Consider the following 18,104-nt stretch of genomic DNA (forward strand, 5'->3'; position numbering starts at 1 on the left):
GCAGATGGACCTGGCTGATCTGTTGAAAAAGGGTCTTTCTCGCTATCGCACTCGTCAGTCATGGACGAGAGTGAGCTGCTGCACGACGATGTTATCTCTCTTTCATCATCTGATCCCGCGGCTAGTGCTCTGCTGGCTCAAATCCAGGATGAACAGGAGATGTCAGGTGAGGACAAAGTCCTCCCAATCCTCTTGTCCTGCGTATGATGAGCTGTTTAAGGTTATAGATCAAGTGGGACAATAAAGTGTCCATGGGGAGATCGAGAAGGCTTGGAAAAATTAATTATCTTCTCACATCCATAGATTCCAGCATACTAGTTACGCCAACATTGAGAGAGATGCATGAGAATGGCTATGAGAAGATGCCCCCTGTTGAAGAGATGCTGGCCTACTATCTCTCTATGGGGGAGACATCTTCCCTTAAGGCTCCCTCCCTGCCATCCAAACCTCTTCAGGATGCATCTCATTTGAATGGCATATGTGGCAGCAGGTCAGGCTGCGATCTCATTGCACACCATGCTGGTGCCTCAAGGCTTATCAGGTCCATCTGGTGAAAGAACTGGATAAAGGTCAGGGTCTATGCCCTGATGAGGTGGCTGAGTTGTGTTGCACCACATATCTTGCGCTCCGTGGCACTAAGCAGGCCACCACTGTCATTTGCACATTCATGGCAGCCATGGTGGTTACAGAGAGAAATCTGTGGGTGAATTTGGTGGATATTGGATCAAAAGACAAGGGCTTTCTTCTTGATGCGCTGGTTTCCCTTCTGAGTTTTTTTGGCACTTCCATCAAGGCGGAGGTTTACGGAGACCAAGACGTGCTCAGCTGCCTTTAAATCCTTAATTCCACGAAGGTCCAGGTCTGAGCCCCAACAACAAAAGAGTCCTGGCCCATCTTAATCTTACGATCAAAGGTGGGCTCAGAAGACTAGTATCACGACTCGCGCCCCTCTCCTGCCTGCAGGTAGGGCTCAAAAGGAGCGTGGGTCTAAGGGTGTCAGGCAAGAGTTGGGGGTGGTGTTCCAGACTAGGCGTTCTCAATGCTCATGTCTGGACCAAAGAAAAACCTGAGCCATCTACTCACCTAACCCTGAGAATATTACATCTGCTTTCATCTTCTTCTCCTTAATTCCCCTTAACAGTTTCCCTCCTGACTGAGGTTAGGTAGGAACCTCCTGCAATTGCATTGCAGTCTCTTATGCTGGGCCTATGAAGTTTTGGTTAGTTTCTATGTCTCATAGAACTACCTACTGATGTTCTGGACCCCAGTGCTCTTTAGACTTTGCCTCCAGCCTATATCCATGAGCCTGAGTCATGTGTGGGAGCCATGGTTGGTGAGTACAATCCATTTAATCTACTCTACTGCTAGTTCTTGTGTATTCAAAACTTGCCTTTTTCTATAGTTTAAGTGGTGGTTTCACTCATCGGTACTGGATCCAGTATCTGCTGAAGACTCCTCAGCATTAGGTCCACTGTATAACGCTGCAACCTAGGCTAGTTCTGAGTACATGTTGATACATGCTCCCTGAGAGGTCCCATGAGATTTGAGTCTTTCCTTAACCATCATGCACATTCTCTGAGCTAGAACTCCTCTCGCTGAGGCGATGAGGAGCTCAACACTCCATAGATGGTCAGGCCTGCGGGTCCTCCCTGTCACACTGCCCTCGTGGTTGAACCAATAATCGCCCCTCTGGAGAGTGGGCTTAAGTACACTGCGTTCTCTGAAGTAAGAGGGATCTGTGTTTCTGTAGAAACCCCTCTTGTATGGTTCTGCACTGAGGAGCAGTAAGCTCTGTATGCATGAATGGTTATTGAGTCCTGCCATCTCTTCAGATTATATCGGGCATGGTTATACAGGGCCCATACTCTCTATTGAGAGCATGAGACCATGTCCAGCTGCACCAGTGGATATTTTAGGCAGGAGATACACTGTGCGATATCGGTGCGACTTTCATCAAGATACCAACTCACACTGTATGAGCAGATCACATGCAATGTAAAGTCGAAGCTCACGATTTACATGTGAAATACTCAAGTTGTTCAGACGATGACACTGTATATGGACGATAGCCAGAGATATCTAAAATAAAAATAAAAAGCATCAGCTATCTATGATAGTAAGAGGATTTGGTATTTCCAATTAATTAATTAAATTATTATTATTATTATTATTATTATTATTATGGTACTTTTATTATTAAATTAATAGGTCTACTACAATTAATTTGCCCCACAATAATTTCATAACTCATTACCGCACAACTGACACATGGATAATAAATGATTAAATTAGCTTATTCCTTTTTGAAAATTATTTAAAACAATTTGATATATTACACAATGAATAGGCCTATAATTAAAGAGCCAGTAAGATGAAAATTCTAAGCTTCCTATCACTGTTTATAAGTCCTGTACATTAGGTTTAAATCCATCCAAGGTTAAAAAACTTTGTCATTTTGTCAAAATATAATTTTAAAATTACCTCAATTCTCAGAGATCCCCAAACGGTTCGCGCGAAGCTGTTCAAAAGATTCAGTTTCCTTAAACCCCACCTTTCGGTTGAATACTGTGTTCTGATTGGTCAACTGACATAGTTTTGATTGGTTATTCCGCACACAACTTCACAGTAAACAATACATTAGCATCTGTTTGGGACGAATTATGTCTTATTCCTCTCACCGCGAAGCAAACAGTAAAATAAAAAACTTGAACTGTCTCGCTGCTTTTTCTTCTGTGTGTGCGTATTCAAGCCGCACGCTTCAGTTTGAATCTGAATAGCGCGTTCAGCGCGGGGGCGTGGTCACATTAGATATAGTGAAGGGAGACGTGAAAAACAGACATCGCGTTGTTTTCATATGGATTACTTTATCACAGAATATCTGTTTTCGGCAGCACTTGTTTAGTTTTAAAGTAGACATGTCAAGCTTTCTATAGATATCTCTCTCATGCCTCTTCGTTGAGTATTCACGGAGTTACACTTCATTTTAATGACGTTTTTGTAAAGGAAGATCAGCGCGGACAGGCTGCAGACAGCACACATACTGATAAGACGCTCGGGAGAAAACAAACACATAACTTCATAATCATACTTCGCGTTGTGATTCGGAGATGCTCGTTGGTCTAAATAAAGTTGGTAATGAACCCTCATTTATGGCCAAACGCTGAAAATCCCGCCTTGTACCGAGATTAGAAAAGCAGTCATCAGTGAAATGTTGTGAACACAACATGAATTTTAGCCATTGGTTCTTCTGATCTTCATTCTTTGGCAGTGAAAATAAAACAAACTTGCCTTTACAATTAAAAACACACCTCGACATGATGCTATAACACCAACCAGAGCTTCTGTGTGTGGGGGGGTCAGAGTAGTTTTGTTTCTCCCAAGATGGTAGGCGGAGATTATTATGCAAAGTGTTCCTAGTGACTCACATAGAGATGGGCAAAAGATTTGAAATCTATAACGACTCGTTTCAGAGATTCAGAGTCGACTCCTTACTTTAGAAGTCAATAACTTTAGAAATCGTGTAGTTTTTGGTTTAATTACTTTGCACATTGTTTACACTGATGGACATTTCACTGATGGATTTCCCATCTGTGTGGCTCTTTAAAATTAAGTCTAAAGTAGCCTATGTCCGAACACTGTAAGAATCAGTCATCAATGAATATATAAAACTTGTTTAACACAAAATACTTCAATTCTCCTCAGCCCTGAGGGCTGTCTTTGAGCCTGCAGCTCCCCAACTGAGCATCTGTGGACTACTCTCATCAAGTCCTCGACTCGTTGAGCTCCATTGAGTAGCAGCCTCAGGATGTTAGGCCTCTCTCCGCCTCGCTGTTGAGCCACTCTCCTTGTAGGGCGAGCTTAGCAGTACCCTTGGGGGTTTCATATGAGCATGCCCCTCTCAATCTGAGCATCCGCGTCCCCCTTCTATTTTTGAAGTTGTGTCTCCACTCTTTTGAGCTCTGGATAGAAATCATGCCAGGTGGCAGGGCCATCTCCTGCCTCCCTGGCGGGTTTGTTTGTTAAGTGAGTTTGCTGGGCTCACCTCACTTTGAAGGACCTCTTGCAAGTGCGCCACTCCCTTCTGGGCATTTTGTGAGCATGCCACAGTCACGTAGGGCTCCAAGGGTGGTTTAATACAGCTTCAATTACCCCTTAAGCAATGGTGTTTCTAAATCCATGCTATGGTAAATGCACATGCTGAGCTTCTGTTTTTAAATGCACATTGTGGTATGTGTGCACCCTAACCATTCTTGCACTTTCTAAAATCCTGTAGGGTAAGGGTTACGCACTATCAGCCTCAATTAAGTCTAAATGAATCTTAATGAAGATTTTCACAAAATTATTTGGGGAAAATGGGACCCTATGCACTGCATACACAGTGCATAGAGGTTGTGTCCCTGTGTGTGCCTATCAGAAGATAATAAAGGAATACCACATCAAATGTCCAAATATCCGTGGTAATACCACAGTGTCAAGTCCCACAAATCACAGTACTACACTGTAATACTTTTTGTCACATGGTGGCATAGAAGTGCAATTTCTTTTTTTATTCTGTTGCCTGATTGAAGAATGATGCTATATTATTAATATGAATATCATTAATATGAATCAGTTTTTCAATCCAATGCCTATAATCTTATAAACTGCATTGACTCATGCAGAGACTCAAATTACATTTATTATAGCATTGCATGCACCTCAGCTACTAAACCTGTATGCAACCATATAAATAATAAATACAAGATTCATTTGTTTAAAGGTTCAATGTTTTTGTTGAAAATGGCATACGATCATTTGCTCCATTTGCTTTTCAGTGAAAATTGTATTTATTGTCAGGGTGCACAGTTACATTAAATAAAGCAAAATAAATCAAACCATCCACAAAAGAAAAAAGGCTTTCTCGATACAACTCATTGTCCATCCAAGCAACAGATCATGATAAATTATGTTTGTGGTCACCAAAGACACTTGACAAAAAGACTGGATCACAAAGAAATTGGAAATTTTAAGCAATTATATAATGTATCGATAGTTTTTCAGCATGTTGGAGAAAAAAAAAAGCTGTTCTGGGGATTAAAGTTACATGTTATAATATATACTTTATTTAACTGCTGTGTGTATATACCCCTTTTTATTCTGCACAGTTTCATTATCTCTTATTTATAAAACGAATCTGGGTCACACATTCTATAATTTCCCTCATTGTACACCAATTCATCCTGATATCCATCAAAAAAGAAAAAAAAAGAAAAAAGAATCCATTATACATCCAAACGAAAAAAAACAAACATCTGCACTAAAATATTAGTACATTAGTACAATATATAGTACATCTGCACAAAATAACCATATTATTTATTTATATATATATATAAAACAGTATATTAAAAAATAAAATAATAAGCAAAACCTTGCAAAGAAAAAGAACCTGAGGGAGCATAACAGCAAAATGATTTGGGAGTTATTAACAGTGAACTTAGCAGGTCCATGGGTTACTGGTCTTTGCACATTAATGAAATAAGCATTTCCCAAAGCTATTTAGAGCGAATACATCATGCACCATGCTGTAGTCACCAATCTAGAAAAAGCCAAAGTCCAGAAAACCATTTCAAGCGAGTATTAACAAACATGAAAACCCCCGAATAACAGCGGCATTACATACATTAAACCTCTAAATCTTGTCCCCTTAAAGTCATATGAAGAAACAGCTCGTCCATATCACTTAAACAAGAAAGTTTGCTTAGAAGTTTACAGTACAGTTTGATTTGCATTTTAAAGATTCTGAACAATATAGACAGTAAATTATAGCATAACACTTCACATTTGGCTGGCGTACCAATAGGCATAAAACAACCCGGCAAAAGGCATAAATATAAAAGCAGGAAGTGGTAAGGCTTGAAATATGATGGCATACAATAATAAATATCTAACAGTACTTTCCCAATAATAACGTGTCACTTTTAAAAACCAGCAACATCAGTGCAGTTCTGGTTTAATACATTTACAGTTTGGCAAAGAGGCAAGCACTCAAAAATGCTACCGACACCCATTTTCACAAAATATAGCTTAAAATTAACAAACAAACAAAAAACTATTTATGCTAATATTTTATTCCATCCTACAGTAGCAGTATTTACACACTTCCACGGCTGCCAAAATATTTGACATTTTACACGTGCTTCTCAGAACACAAGCACACACACAGTACATACACACATGTAAATCTACATGGCAATAAAGACATCCCTGCAAAAAAATAAAATAAAAGGATAACCATTAAAGTCTTGTGAAGTCACAACTTCTCACCCATTTCCGATTCACATAATATGGGATAAAATAAGTTTTTTTGCACACAACCGAATTTCTGTGCAATTCTGAATCAAATGCGACCACTTGCGTGACAACAGACTTAAGCTACACTGATATTTGCTCGTGTTTCAAAGAATGCCCACTGATCTCAAAGATACAGGATACGAGGCCACAGAACCCCTTACTAGCTCCTTTTTTTGGGCTGTCTAGAAGTTTGCAACATGGGCAATCACATCTGCACTCTACAGATGAAGCAAAATACATTCTCATCACTGAAGCAGTGTTTACATGTGAGCATTTAAAATTAAAGGACAATATTGAATTTGGAGTGTGAGGACCTCACAAATTTTTCGTTATTTTCACCAACTGCATTCAGTTCTACACTAAACTATTGCTTTACGTCCCCCACATGTCAGATGTGTTTTTAGTAACAAAACTCTATGCTATAATGCCAAACTCTCAAGCCAGTGTGGTGAAACTATGCCTGGTGGTTTCCAGTTTTCACAATAGCCCTTTACCTCAAATATTCACCACTGGGCCTGTGAACATGGCGCTGTCAGACAAGATAGCTGCCAAAAGTGAAAAATAAAGATTTTGGTGCAACAACAAGTGTTTAAAAAGGTCAAGTATGTACAAAGCAAATGAGGAAAAAATAAATGTTCTTAAATAAAAATACTTATATGTGTGCGATGGTGAAGGGATGCAAAATGCTGAAGGACAGAAGCCCTAGACACACACACACAAACACACACACGCGCACACACACACACAGTTCAGTCAAATCACAAACTCTACAATGGAAGCTTCTTCAGCTGCTCAAAGGTGATGAAGAACTGAAAGTTAAGTCAAGGATCACAAGGGAATCATAGACTCTGTATACAGTCAACTCATTCATCCAAAAGATTCAGAAGTAACCCCACACAAAAATATTATGCTTATGTCACAATATGAATTATGTTTTGCATGGAGCGAAGTTCAGTGTTTCATGCACTGCTTTTGAGCAGTGGTGCACGTACATTAAATATTTCCCAGAGTTCACTACTTGTAATAAATATGTTGCGGCTGCACACAAAAACAAACTATTAGGCTGTTATGTTCTGATTCCTAATCAAATGACTTATGTGAACTTAAAATGTTTAGAAAACAAAATCATACAGCTTGACCAGTCTGATTCATAAAAGACTGACTCTTATTAGCTAATTCGTTTAATTTTAAAACAAACATGGTTCAAAAAGATAACCATTTGAATCAGTCTGGCCAATCCTTTAGCGAATAGTCATGATCAGATTCATTTACTGAACTGAACTGCACTGCAACTTTACATTATTTTCCCTGATCACCATATCCAAAGTTTTGTCAAAAAATGCACACATCTGAATTATAGTTTGTTGGTAATGAATGAATATTCTTATATACAGTGTGGTCACAATGCATTTGGACACTTTCAGACATTTTATTACAGACACTTGTAGTCTGACAAGTTTTTCTGCCCTCTTTTGACTGACAAGGAACAATCGGCCTAATCATTGAATGTTTTTAAACCATCGGCCAATGGTGAAGGAAAAATACCTTTTATCGGCTGATAATTCTGTTCTCCTCTTACATCAAAATCCACCAACATATTTGTTCAGAACTGTTTTAGACAGTCTTTGATCTGTGCATGTTTCTCTTCTGATTCAGACAAGACTCTGGACGCATTTCAGCCAGAAGCAATGGTTTGAAGTAAAAAAATATCTAAATGAAAATAAATATCTTTTTGTTTCACAAGATGTTAACTGATGGACTGGAATGGTGTGGATTACTTGTGGAATAAGGTGATTTTTCTGTTTTTATCAGCTCTCAGGGGAAAGAAACCTACTAACCTGTGTAGTAAAGAAAACAACTCATAGTTTAGGTAAAAACGCAAGCTAACTTCATGTTGTGATATGTGGACCTCTGGTGGTTGGACTACGCAAACACCTCAAAACCAAGGATCAAAATATGAATATTAAGTCAAAACAATAGATTTTATGTGTAGATAGAAGTGCTATTTATACTACTTATTGCAAATAGTGGCAATTATCCGCACCTCAGTACTATAGTAAAATAATAATAAAGTATTCAGTGATAACATATTTAGTGTAAATTATAATTTTCATTCAAATTATTAAATGGATGACACCTTTTTGGGACAAAGATGCCCTCCCAATGTTATTTTCAACTTTTAGATTATGTTCTTCATTTTATCGAAAACAAAAAGCCTTTTCTCTGTGATATGACATTTGAAAAGAGAGAAACATTATTTTATTTTTTTGTAAAAGGCAGATTCGTACCCGTGTCGACTGCCAAAAACACTGTTATGCTCTTTACCATCCACACACCACTGGAGTTGACGACTGTTTGCCGTCTTTTATAGTGTTGACCATCCCTATCACACGTTTGTGAGTAGATCTAGTGTAGAGCTAGTGTAAATAGCCTTTGCCAACAAGGAGTGCTATTTGCATTTAGTGTAAATAGTCACTCCGTATATTTTATTGCTAAAGGATACAATTATGTTCCAGGGCCCCAGACGCAGCCAGTTGGGCCAGAAGCCTTTATAGAGAGCAAAAAATCCTTCGTTTTTCCAGGTCTGCATGAGTCCGTCCAGGGTGCCCTTGTACAGAGGGTTACCTGCGAGCACACGTTGATTCATCATGCGTGTCCTCACCACATCCACTGGGTTGGAGGCCAAAGCACCTGCCAGACCACACGTGAAGCTAGAGCTAAATAAACAGAAGAAACAACATGGATCACGTTCTTCATTAAAGTCAAAGTTTGGGCATCATAAATAAATTACAAACCTGATTCCAAAAAAGTCGAGACACTGTATAAATTGTGAGTAAAAAAGGAATGAAATAATTTACAAATCTCATAAACTTATTTTATTCACAATAGAATATAGATAACGTATCAAATGTTGAAAGTGAGACATTTTGAAATGTCATGGAAAATATTGACTCATTTTGGATTTCATGAGAGCTACACATTCCAAAAAAGTTGGGACCAGTAGCAATAAGAGGCCGGGAAAGTTAAATGTACATATAAGGAACAGCTGGAGGACCAATTTGCAACTTATTAGGTCAATTGGCAACATGATTGGGTATAAAAAGAGCCTCTCAGAGTGGCAGTGTCTCTCAGAAGTCAAGATGGGCAGAGGATCACCAATTCCCCCAACGCTTCACCGAAATATAGTGGAGCAATATCAGAAAGGAGTTTCTCAGAGAAAAATTGCAAAGAGATTGAAGTTATCATCATCTACAGTGCATAATATCATCCAAAGATTCAGAGAATCTGGAACAATCTCTGTGCTTAAGGGTCAAGGCCGGAAAACCATGCTAGATGCACGGGATCTTTGGGCCCTTATACAGCACTGCATCACATACAGGAATGCTACAGTAATGGAAATCACAACATGGGCTCAGGAATACTTCCAGAAAACATTGTTGGTGAACACAATCCACCGTGCCATTCACCGTTGCCGGCTAAAACTCTATAGGTCAAAAAAGACGCCATTTAAAATGGACTGTGGCAAAGTGGAAAACTGGGATGCCATGTCATCTGGACTAAAGAGGACAAGGACAACCCAAGATGTTATCAGCGCTCAGTTCAGAATACTGCATCTCTGATGGTATGGGGTTGCATGAGTGCATGTGGCATGGGCAGCTTACACATCTGGAAAGGCACCATCAACGCTGAAAGGAATAGCCAAGTTCTAGAACAACATATCCTCCCATCCAGACATCGTCTCTTTAAGGGAACCTTGCATTTTCCAACATGACAATACCAGACCACATACTAAATCAATTACAACATCATGGCTGCGTAGAAGAAGGATCCAGGTACTGAAATGGCCAGCCTGCAGTCCAGATCTTTCATCCATAGAAAACATTTGGCACATCATAAAGAGGAAGATGCGACAAAGAAGACCTAAGACAGTTGAGCAACTAGAAGCCTGTATTAGACAAGAATGGGACAACATTCCTATTCCTAAACTTGAGAAACTTGTCTCCTCAGTCTCCAAATGTTTGCAGACTGTTATAAAAAGAAGAGGGGATGCCACACAGTGGTAAACATGGCCTTGTCCCAACTTTTTTGAGATGTGTTGATGCCATGAAATTTTAAATCAACTTATTTTTCCCTTAAAATTATACATTTTCTCAGTTTAAACATTTGATATGTCATCTATGTTGTATACTGAATAAAATATTTAATTTGGAAATTTCCACATCATTGCATTCAGTTTTTATTCACAATTTGTACAGTGTCCCAACTTTTTTGGAATCGGGTTTGTACATTTTGAATTGACACAGCAAGTACTGGTAGAGATACTCACATAAAATGAGTTAACACAGTGTCTCCCATGAGGCCTGATCCAATCAAATGCTTCTTGGTGATGTCATAAACTGGCAGCTCTACACCCACCACGATGGCCGCCCTCTGTGCAGTAGGAATTACACCCTGAAAACAATGAAAACATCACAGTTTTAAAGCAAAACCTATAACTGTGTCACATTTAAAAAGCTGGAATGCTACTAATTCAAACAACCGATGGCCACACATTTTAAAATCTCACCCCCAATGTGAAAGATGAGAAAGCACTTACCCTCCACAGGCCTCGCGTGCCTTCTGTCTGATAAATGTTGATGAAATTAGACATCATGCTTCCCTGTAACAGACTGCCTTGAGCCTGCATCCGAATCTGAAAAGGCAGAGGGAAATAACAGGACATAAGAAAAAAAAAAAAAAAAGTGTGATTATTGTTGTAAAAACTAAAAGTGAAGTTAAAGATAAGGCCAAAATCATTTTTAACACAAGTATGCACATAGAGCCACGAGCATGCATACTTAAGCTTGGTCATTAACTACTTACTACCCAAAATGTGTTGGCATGCAAATGGCCAAATGCTGCGGCTGAGTTTGTGTACTTCCATAACGTATGTTTATGTCTAATATAACTTCATATAAAGTACCAGACTATACATTGGTCATTTCTGCAGCATTCTGTGCCAGTGGTAGATGTGAAAGTAAGGGCTGGCTAATTACAACATAAAGTGCATTAGAGTAATCTAGTTTGGTTAAAATAAATGAATGCATGACAGTCTCCAAATAATTAAAAGGAAGCAATTTTTCAGCTTGCAAAGTTACATTAACTGCAGAGAGCTGGTTCTCACTACAGAATTAACTTGTTTGTAAAATTTTAATTCATAATCAAAATAACTAATTTTATGTAAGAATTATCTTAGCCATGAGTAACCCTGCTTTCTAGATAATTACGCAACTGCTAAAACCTAATGGATATATATAATGTAAATAACCTAAAAGCATTAATAATCTCAAACCAGAAAAAAAACACAGTATTGCTTTATAAGTACTATGCACAGTAATATTAAAACATTTGGGGTTATTTATGCCAACATTTGTATTGATTGGTTTTAAAGGAGATGTTGATTTGATTTTACTTACCTTAAGCACATCAGTTGGATTTGCCAAAGAGGATGACAAAACTCCAGACACAACACCACAAAACACATTAATCACCATAGTCTCATCTGAAAAAAAAAGATAAGATAAGAGCAGCCATTATATTCAGATAGTCTTTCAATAAACGTCATAAAAAAAATCCACAGAACAAAAAAAAGAAAAAAAAGAACCCTAATATAAAAAAAAAAGAGTTCAGCAGGAAAAAGATAGACAAGCAATAATCAAATCACTAATTCAAAAACTAATTTAAAAATCACTCAAAAGCCCTATTTTTAAGGTCTTATTTTAAGATGTGGCACCCAGCCTTTATTGAGCAAGGCACACAAAAGAGAGATGAATGAGATTAGAGTTCAGTGTGATGATGATGACAGGATAAAAAAACGCCTATATCAAAATAAGCATTTGACACAAAGTGCCAAAATCCTTGGAAAAGCATGCAGAGTGAAAGCTACAGAAATTTGCCAGAAGAGCCTAAATACGGCCTGTTGATTCAGTTCAATAAAAAGCTACTGTCAGCCTAGCTGTGGCTATTCTTCGATTCAAGTAATACAGATAATGTTTGCAAAGAGGAGAAGATTTTGTACCATGTCAGATGGAAATCGGCTGGCGCCAGCACCAGATAAGGTAATGCTAGAGACGTGTCTGTCTGCCGCTTCAGCACCTTTTGTTTGGACCGCACATTAGTGATGGTGGTTACACCTTGTTCTGTAGTTCAGTATTGGTAGAGCGGATGTTTGTGGCATAATGGTGGATTCAATACCAAATTTATTTCTCAAAAAAAGAAAGAAAAATCCTTAAAAACCTGCTATGGAAATCTTTTGTATAGAGCAGGTTATTCAGCAAAGTCTTGATCGTGTTAATTTAGATGTTTTAGAAATGTGCATATTAAATATGATGTGTTACTTTTTCAATCTCAATGTTAGGTAGCTAATTCAAATGCATTCTTACACGTGGCTGATCTGAAATGTGTTCAAATGCAACTCTTAACAATTACTTACTCATATCCACACAAACATTACTCATTGGCAACGAAATGAATGCTGGACTAAAGCTCAACATTGATTTGGGTAGAGTCTGTTAACAGGATTGCTACTGTAATCTAATCTATGTATACTTATAGAAATGTGCTCTCTTCTGACATACGTTTTGCCTCTTTGGGCAGCTCATTAGATATTGGAATAAAGCAATTGTGACCGGATGTGTGTGACATATTATTCTCACGCTGTCTGAAATGTTAGTGACTATCGTGTATCATTCAACACATTTAAGTCATAGATAATTCTCTGGAGACAACTCAGTCCTTGCCAAGTGGCAACCATGATGTAGTATTCTCATAATGCAATGTTGTATGGAAACGTTCTTGTACAACATCTACAGTATTGAAGGATTGATCCCGTGAACCCACCTTCTGGACGACTAACAAACAGTTTCTTCAGTGTGTTGTATGTACCGATCTTGATCGTCCCGTAGGAAGCTTGTCGGAGGAGTGCAGGGGAAATTCTGTGAATGAAAAGCACACAACTTCAAGGTCAATGCTTTATTTCCATACTGGGGTTAATGGAAATCTAAACAGATTAGTGTTTAAATGACAGTCGAAAATACATCACAAGACCGTGCAATGACTAACAAGCACATAATGTCGGGATTAACATAGAGCTTGAATGATTGGCCACTGCTGTTTTTCAGAATAATCTAAATAGAGAACAGCATCAATATTGTCATTGTTAGGGTTACAAAACAATGAAGATTGCACATCAAACATTTGTCAAATGGTTTTGTTTCGTTTATCCCATTCACAAAGCAATGCTGAGAAGACAAAAACAACATCATGCTAAGCATATGCAAAGTTTTGTGCAAAGAGGTTAATTTGCAGGATTTTTTTTAAAGGAAATATATTTTCTAGACAACTATTGCATCGTCCCACTTCATAATTATGATTTAGACAAATATTATTTTTATTCAATAACGTAATGACAATAACAAAGTGTCATGATCAGTGGTGGATGAAGTACACCAGCGATCTCCAACCAGCACTCCTGCCTGTAAGAATCAAGTAACCCTGAAGATCAAACAATCCTGAATCTGGAAGTCACCCTGGAGACTTAGCTCTGACCCAGTCATTAAATCAGTGGGGTTTTGACTCAGGAACAGTTGAGACTGATGAGCCCCATTCACAAAAACATCATCCTGTGAGATTTGAAAGCCCACTGAATAGTGCATGAACCAGATGACAGATTTATTGCAAGACAAGTGAAAGAAATTAGTGATTAATCACATCCAAAATAAAAGTTTTGTTTACATAATGTGTGTACGGTGTATATATATATATATATATATATATAGACAGAGAGAGAGAGAGAGAGAGAGAGTATTTATATGTATTTACTGTGTGTTTAATATTAAAAAGAAATCTTAAATATATACACATGTATGTATTTATATAGACACAACATAATAAATATATACAGTACACACATTATGTCAACAAAAACATTTATTTTGGATGCAATTAATCATGATTAATTGTTTGACAGAACTAGAAAAAAAAAAAGTTTAAATGCTAACAAAATTTCTATGAATAATGAATGCATAGACCTAAAATTATAGGATATGACAGAAACTGTAAGCTTCTGGCCAGAAAAAAAAGAAAAGAAAAGCACATTAATATTTGAAATCAAAATGCTCAGTGACACATTGACAACACGAATAAGCAAAACTCGAATGACATCAGTCTGCTCATGCCGAAGCAGTGGGCCAGTTTCACTCGACTCAGCTCCTCTACAGACCCGTGCAGACCATGTGAATTAAATATCATCTATATTTAAGCTATCAGCTATATTTAAACCACTAAACCAATGCATGGTTTGTAAATATGCCTTTAAAAGGGCACACAATAAAAAATCTTCAGAAACACCACAATACTGATACTGAAGTAAAACAAAAATGCTCCACCACAACTGAAGCATTTGGAATCATCCAGAATACTCAAATAATCTGCACTCACCCAGAGTACCATGCCCGGATGCCTTCTTCACGACCAATCCTGAACAAAGCGTGGAACATGCCCCGATATCGGACCTCCATACAGTGGGTCTGCCCTTGAACCTGGAGCCGTGTTTTTGTGAGATCAATTGGAAACGTACCTGCAAGATTTAATTATCAATGGTGATTTAATAATCAAATCTATAAATGCTTTATATTATGCATACTAGTTATTTATCTATTATCAGCTTCATCTGTGAATGTATATTGTCACGCTTATCTTTCTTCTAATGTCCCACCTCAGACTCGTTCGGTTTAATTATACACTGTCGTGGGGAATGTTGTTTTTCATGCTCTGCAATGTTGTTTTTAACAAGAGTCTTCTTGCATTAACAATCAAGGCTTATTTCACAGTCAATTATTGTGGCCAAAAAAAAAGTAATTGTGCTTCTAAAGAAAATACTGTACAAGTACTGTAAAATATATATGATAGTATATTTCAATAAAGCAACTAATAGTAATAATAAACAGTTGTAACAATGATTTAACAAATAATTATAATATTTACTTTTACGTGTGTCAAAGTAGAAACACGTTTCAATATATCACTTATTGGACATGTAAGCAAAAAAAAATTTAAATAAATAAATAAATATTAACAAAAATATGAATATTCTCTCTCAAATATTAACATGTAATATTTGTAACACTCCATTTGAGAGCTTAACATGTGTTGAGACATGCTCTATGCAACAATTAATGATCAAAGAGCTCTGTAACAGATGATGATGATGATGATGTAAAAACAGCAGGTGCACAGACTCACCGAATTCTGCGACAATTGAGGCCATCCCCCCATAGACAAACGGCTTCCAGTTCAGGTTTGCCATTTCTGTTGCGGCCCCTTCGGCTTGATGGAGTCCTACTAAAAACAGCAGAAAGCCAAAATAGGAGCAAATCAGCTGTTTTAATCTCACATTGTACAACATAGCGCTACCCGTCTGTGTTCCAGCCAGTCCTGTCAGACGCATAGACAAATGTGGACCGGAATAAGACGAACCGCATTAAGGATTCATTGCAAGCGCCATAGGAAATTTGCCGAAATCCTATTGGTTGTACACGCTGTCAATAATTTTATCGGCGATGCCGATTAGTCGAAATGATTTGATGCTCCGCCTACTTCCGCCGCCAAGGAGGTTGAGTGACAGAATGTAGCGGCTCGCCTATTTTGATCAAACCGTGTAACATTTTACTTTAAAGGTTAACATTACCGTTTAAAATTAAAAAGATTAACTTTAGAGTATAGCCATCAAACTCACGAATATAAACACGACGTGTCTAGGTTGTTGACTTAGCATGAAAGATCGCTGTTCTTGGTTCCGTATCAAAGATCTAACGGCTTCCAACAGTTAGCCAGGTAGAGCAGAACTCTTCTTACCATTATAAAGTACAAAACTGAGTAATCACGTAATTCTAGTCAATACCGCCTCGCGAGCTCACATACCTGAGGGCTTGGTGCTTCAGTCACCTCTGTTATTTTATTTTGGATTCCATCGTCTTGAACATATTTAGTATTATTGTACTTTTCGCAGTCAAACTCCAGGAGCGCACATACGGCATTCAGTTCCCCATCATGTGTCACTACAGGAACTCAATTGACGCTACCGGAAGTTCCCGCCCAGTTTGAAAGAGACTATACTCCCCCACCCCTCCCCTTTTCAATGTCACCCTGCCACTCAAGAAAAGAAAATGTGAGTGGACCTTCATGTAATACTCCTTATAAACTCACTATAATAGGCTATGTTTTCATTTATGCAGTAATTTGTATTGGCTCACGAAAAATAACAACATTCAAAAATCAAACAATATTTAGTATTTTTATTTCATTTTCAACTTTACACATTTTTTACAATTCAGTAGTAGTCAGCATTCTGTTCCTTCCCCATAAAATAAAAAAATAAAATATGTTTTGTGAAAAACTACAGTTTAAATACAGTGTAAATGTTAAAAGTTTTATTTAAAACTGTGAACTCTTCAGTCACTGAACTCAAAACCTATGTAAATACTGCATAGATAATGTCTTAGTCATTTCATCATCCGTGTACAACTTTGCTCTGTTTATTCAGATCATGAGTTAAGTTTTGATATGGCATATCACATGTTGTAATGCAAGCAACATTTGTCCATCTCTAACAAGAGCGTGCAACTACAAATACACACCAGCATCATTTGCAATGAACACCTCAACCTGCAAAAAGATCGCATAAAGTGGCGTTGTAAATCTTTCTCATAACTTTTTTAATGCATCTTTATGGACCATAACTTTGAACACCCAAACTCATTGTAAACAAGATGCACCTTTTAATGATGTTGGGGAATATTGTTTAAAGTTTTCACTCTCAAATGACCACAGTTTTATATCAGTAACGCTGATCTGGTGATAAGCAGTCTGTAGATGACCGTTGTGGTTTCACCTTCCCTCTAGTTTGAGGCAGATGTGATGTTACAGAGTGGTGCGTAGGAGCCTCATCACACGCTGGTACAGCTGCTGAACAACTGATACCAGATTCCTGCAACACAAAAAAGATGCTCAATTGAAAGATTAAGAACTTTGTGATATATCCTGATGTAAAAATGCTGCTTGATATTAACAATTAATCTGTTATCTTAAGAACACACTGGTTTGTACTGAAAACCTTTACCATTTACATCACGTTGTTATTCTACCTGTTATTTTCCTATAGCGGCTAATTAAACGGAAGTCTCATCCATAGGCTTATATCCGCGTTGAAGAAAAAGGTGGATAGGGATAATAAAAATTGTTGTCATTTACTCACTCTCAAATTGCAAATTGTTGTTTTTGTGCAAACAACTGAAACGATCTTGAAAACTCATTTGTAATTCTCATTTGTAAGTTGCTTTGGACAAAAGTAGCAGCTAAATGAATAAATGTAAATGTTCAAAATAACTTATTTTATGTTCTGTCACTTTAATTTACTGACTATTAAGATTAGGGGCCCTATCTTGCACCCAGCGCAATTGACTTTGTACACCGACGCATGTGTCATTCCTATTTTGCACCCGCGCAAAGCGCGCTTTTCCCTCCACAGACGCACGTTGCTAAACTAGTGAATGAACTTGCGCTCCCTGGGCGGTTCAGCGCAAAAAAGGAGGCGTGTTCCGGCGCAAACAATCCCTGGTGCTATTTTCCTGTTCCATTAAACAATTGCGCCACTGACCAGAAAAAACCTAGTCTAAAGTCAGTGGCGCGTTACGCGTTGTTCCTTATGCTATTTTAGGGGCGCATGCTTGACC

The 18,104-nt window shown here is 37.9% G+C and overlaps 1 protein-coding gene across 3 annotated transcripts; it reads right to left on the minus strand.

Annotated features, from left to right (window-relative positions):
* Positions 1-4,807: 4,807 nt before the first annotated feature.
* LOC113038343 (brain mitochondrial carrier protein 1-like) lies at positions 4,808-16,453 on the minus strand. Of its 3 annotated transcripts, none has more exons than XM_026195670.1 (9): positions 16,294-16,453; positions 15,616-15,711; positions 14,812-14,950; positions 13,213-13,307; positions 11,790-11,875; positions 10,931-11,026; positions 10,661-10,785; positions 8,837-9,050; positions 4,808-7,142 (listed from the first exon to the last, which is right to left on the minus strand). In XM_026195670.1, the coding sequence occupies exons 2-9, from the start codon at positions 15,677-15,679 to the stop codon at positions 7,101-7,103; spliced, it is 861 nt and encodes a 286-aa protein (XP_026051455.1). In that variant the 5' UTR covers positions 15,680-15,711; positions 16,294-16,453; the 3' UTR covers positions 4,808-7,100. The 3 variants fall into 3 exon arrangements, with proteins under 3 accessions (XP_026051455.1, XP_026051454.1, XP_026051453.1); XM_026195669.1 differs by having other exon boundaries at positions 15,616-15,714; positions 16,294-16,452; XM_026195668.1 differs by lacking the exon at positions 16,294-16,453 and having other exon boundaries at positions 15,616-15,860.
* Between the last annotated feature and the right edge of the window lie 1,651 nt (positions 16,454-18,104).

Source organism: Carassius auratus, chromosome 21, assembly GCF_003368295.1.
Source record: "Carassius auratus strain Wakin chromosome 21, ASM336829v1, whole genome shotgun sequence".
NCBI classification, from domain to species: domain Eukaryota; kingdom Metazoa; phylum Chordata; class Actinopteri; order Cypriniformes; family Cyprinidae; genus Carassius; species Carassius auratus.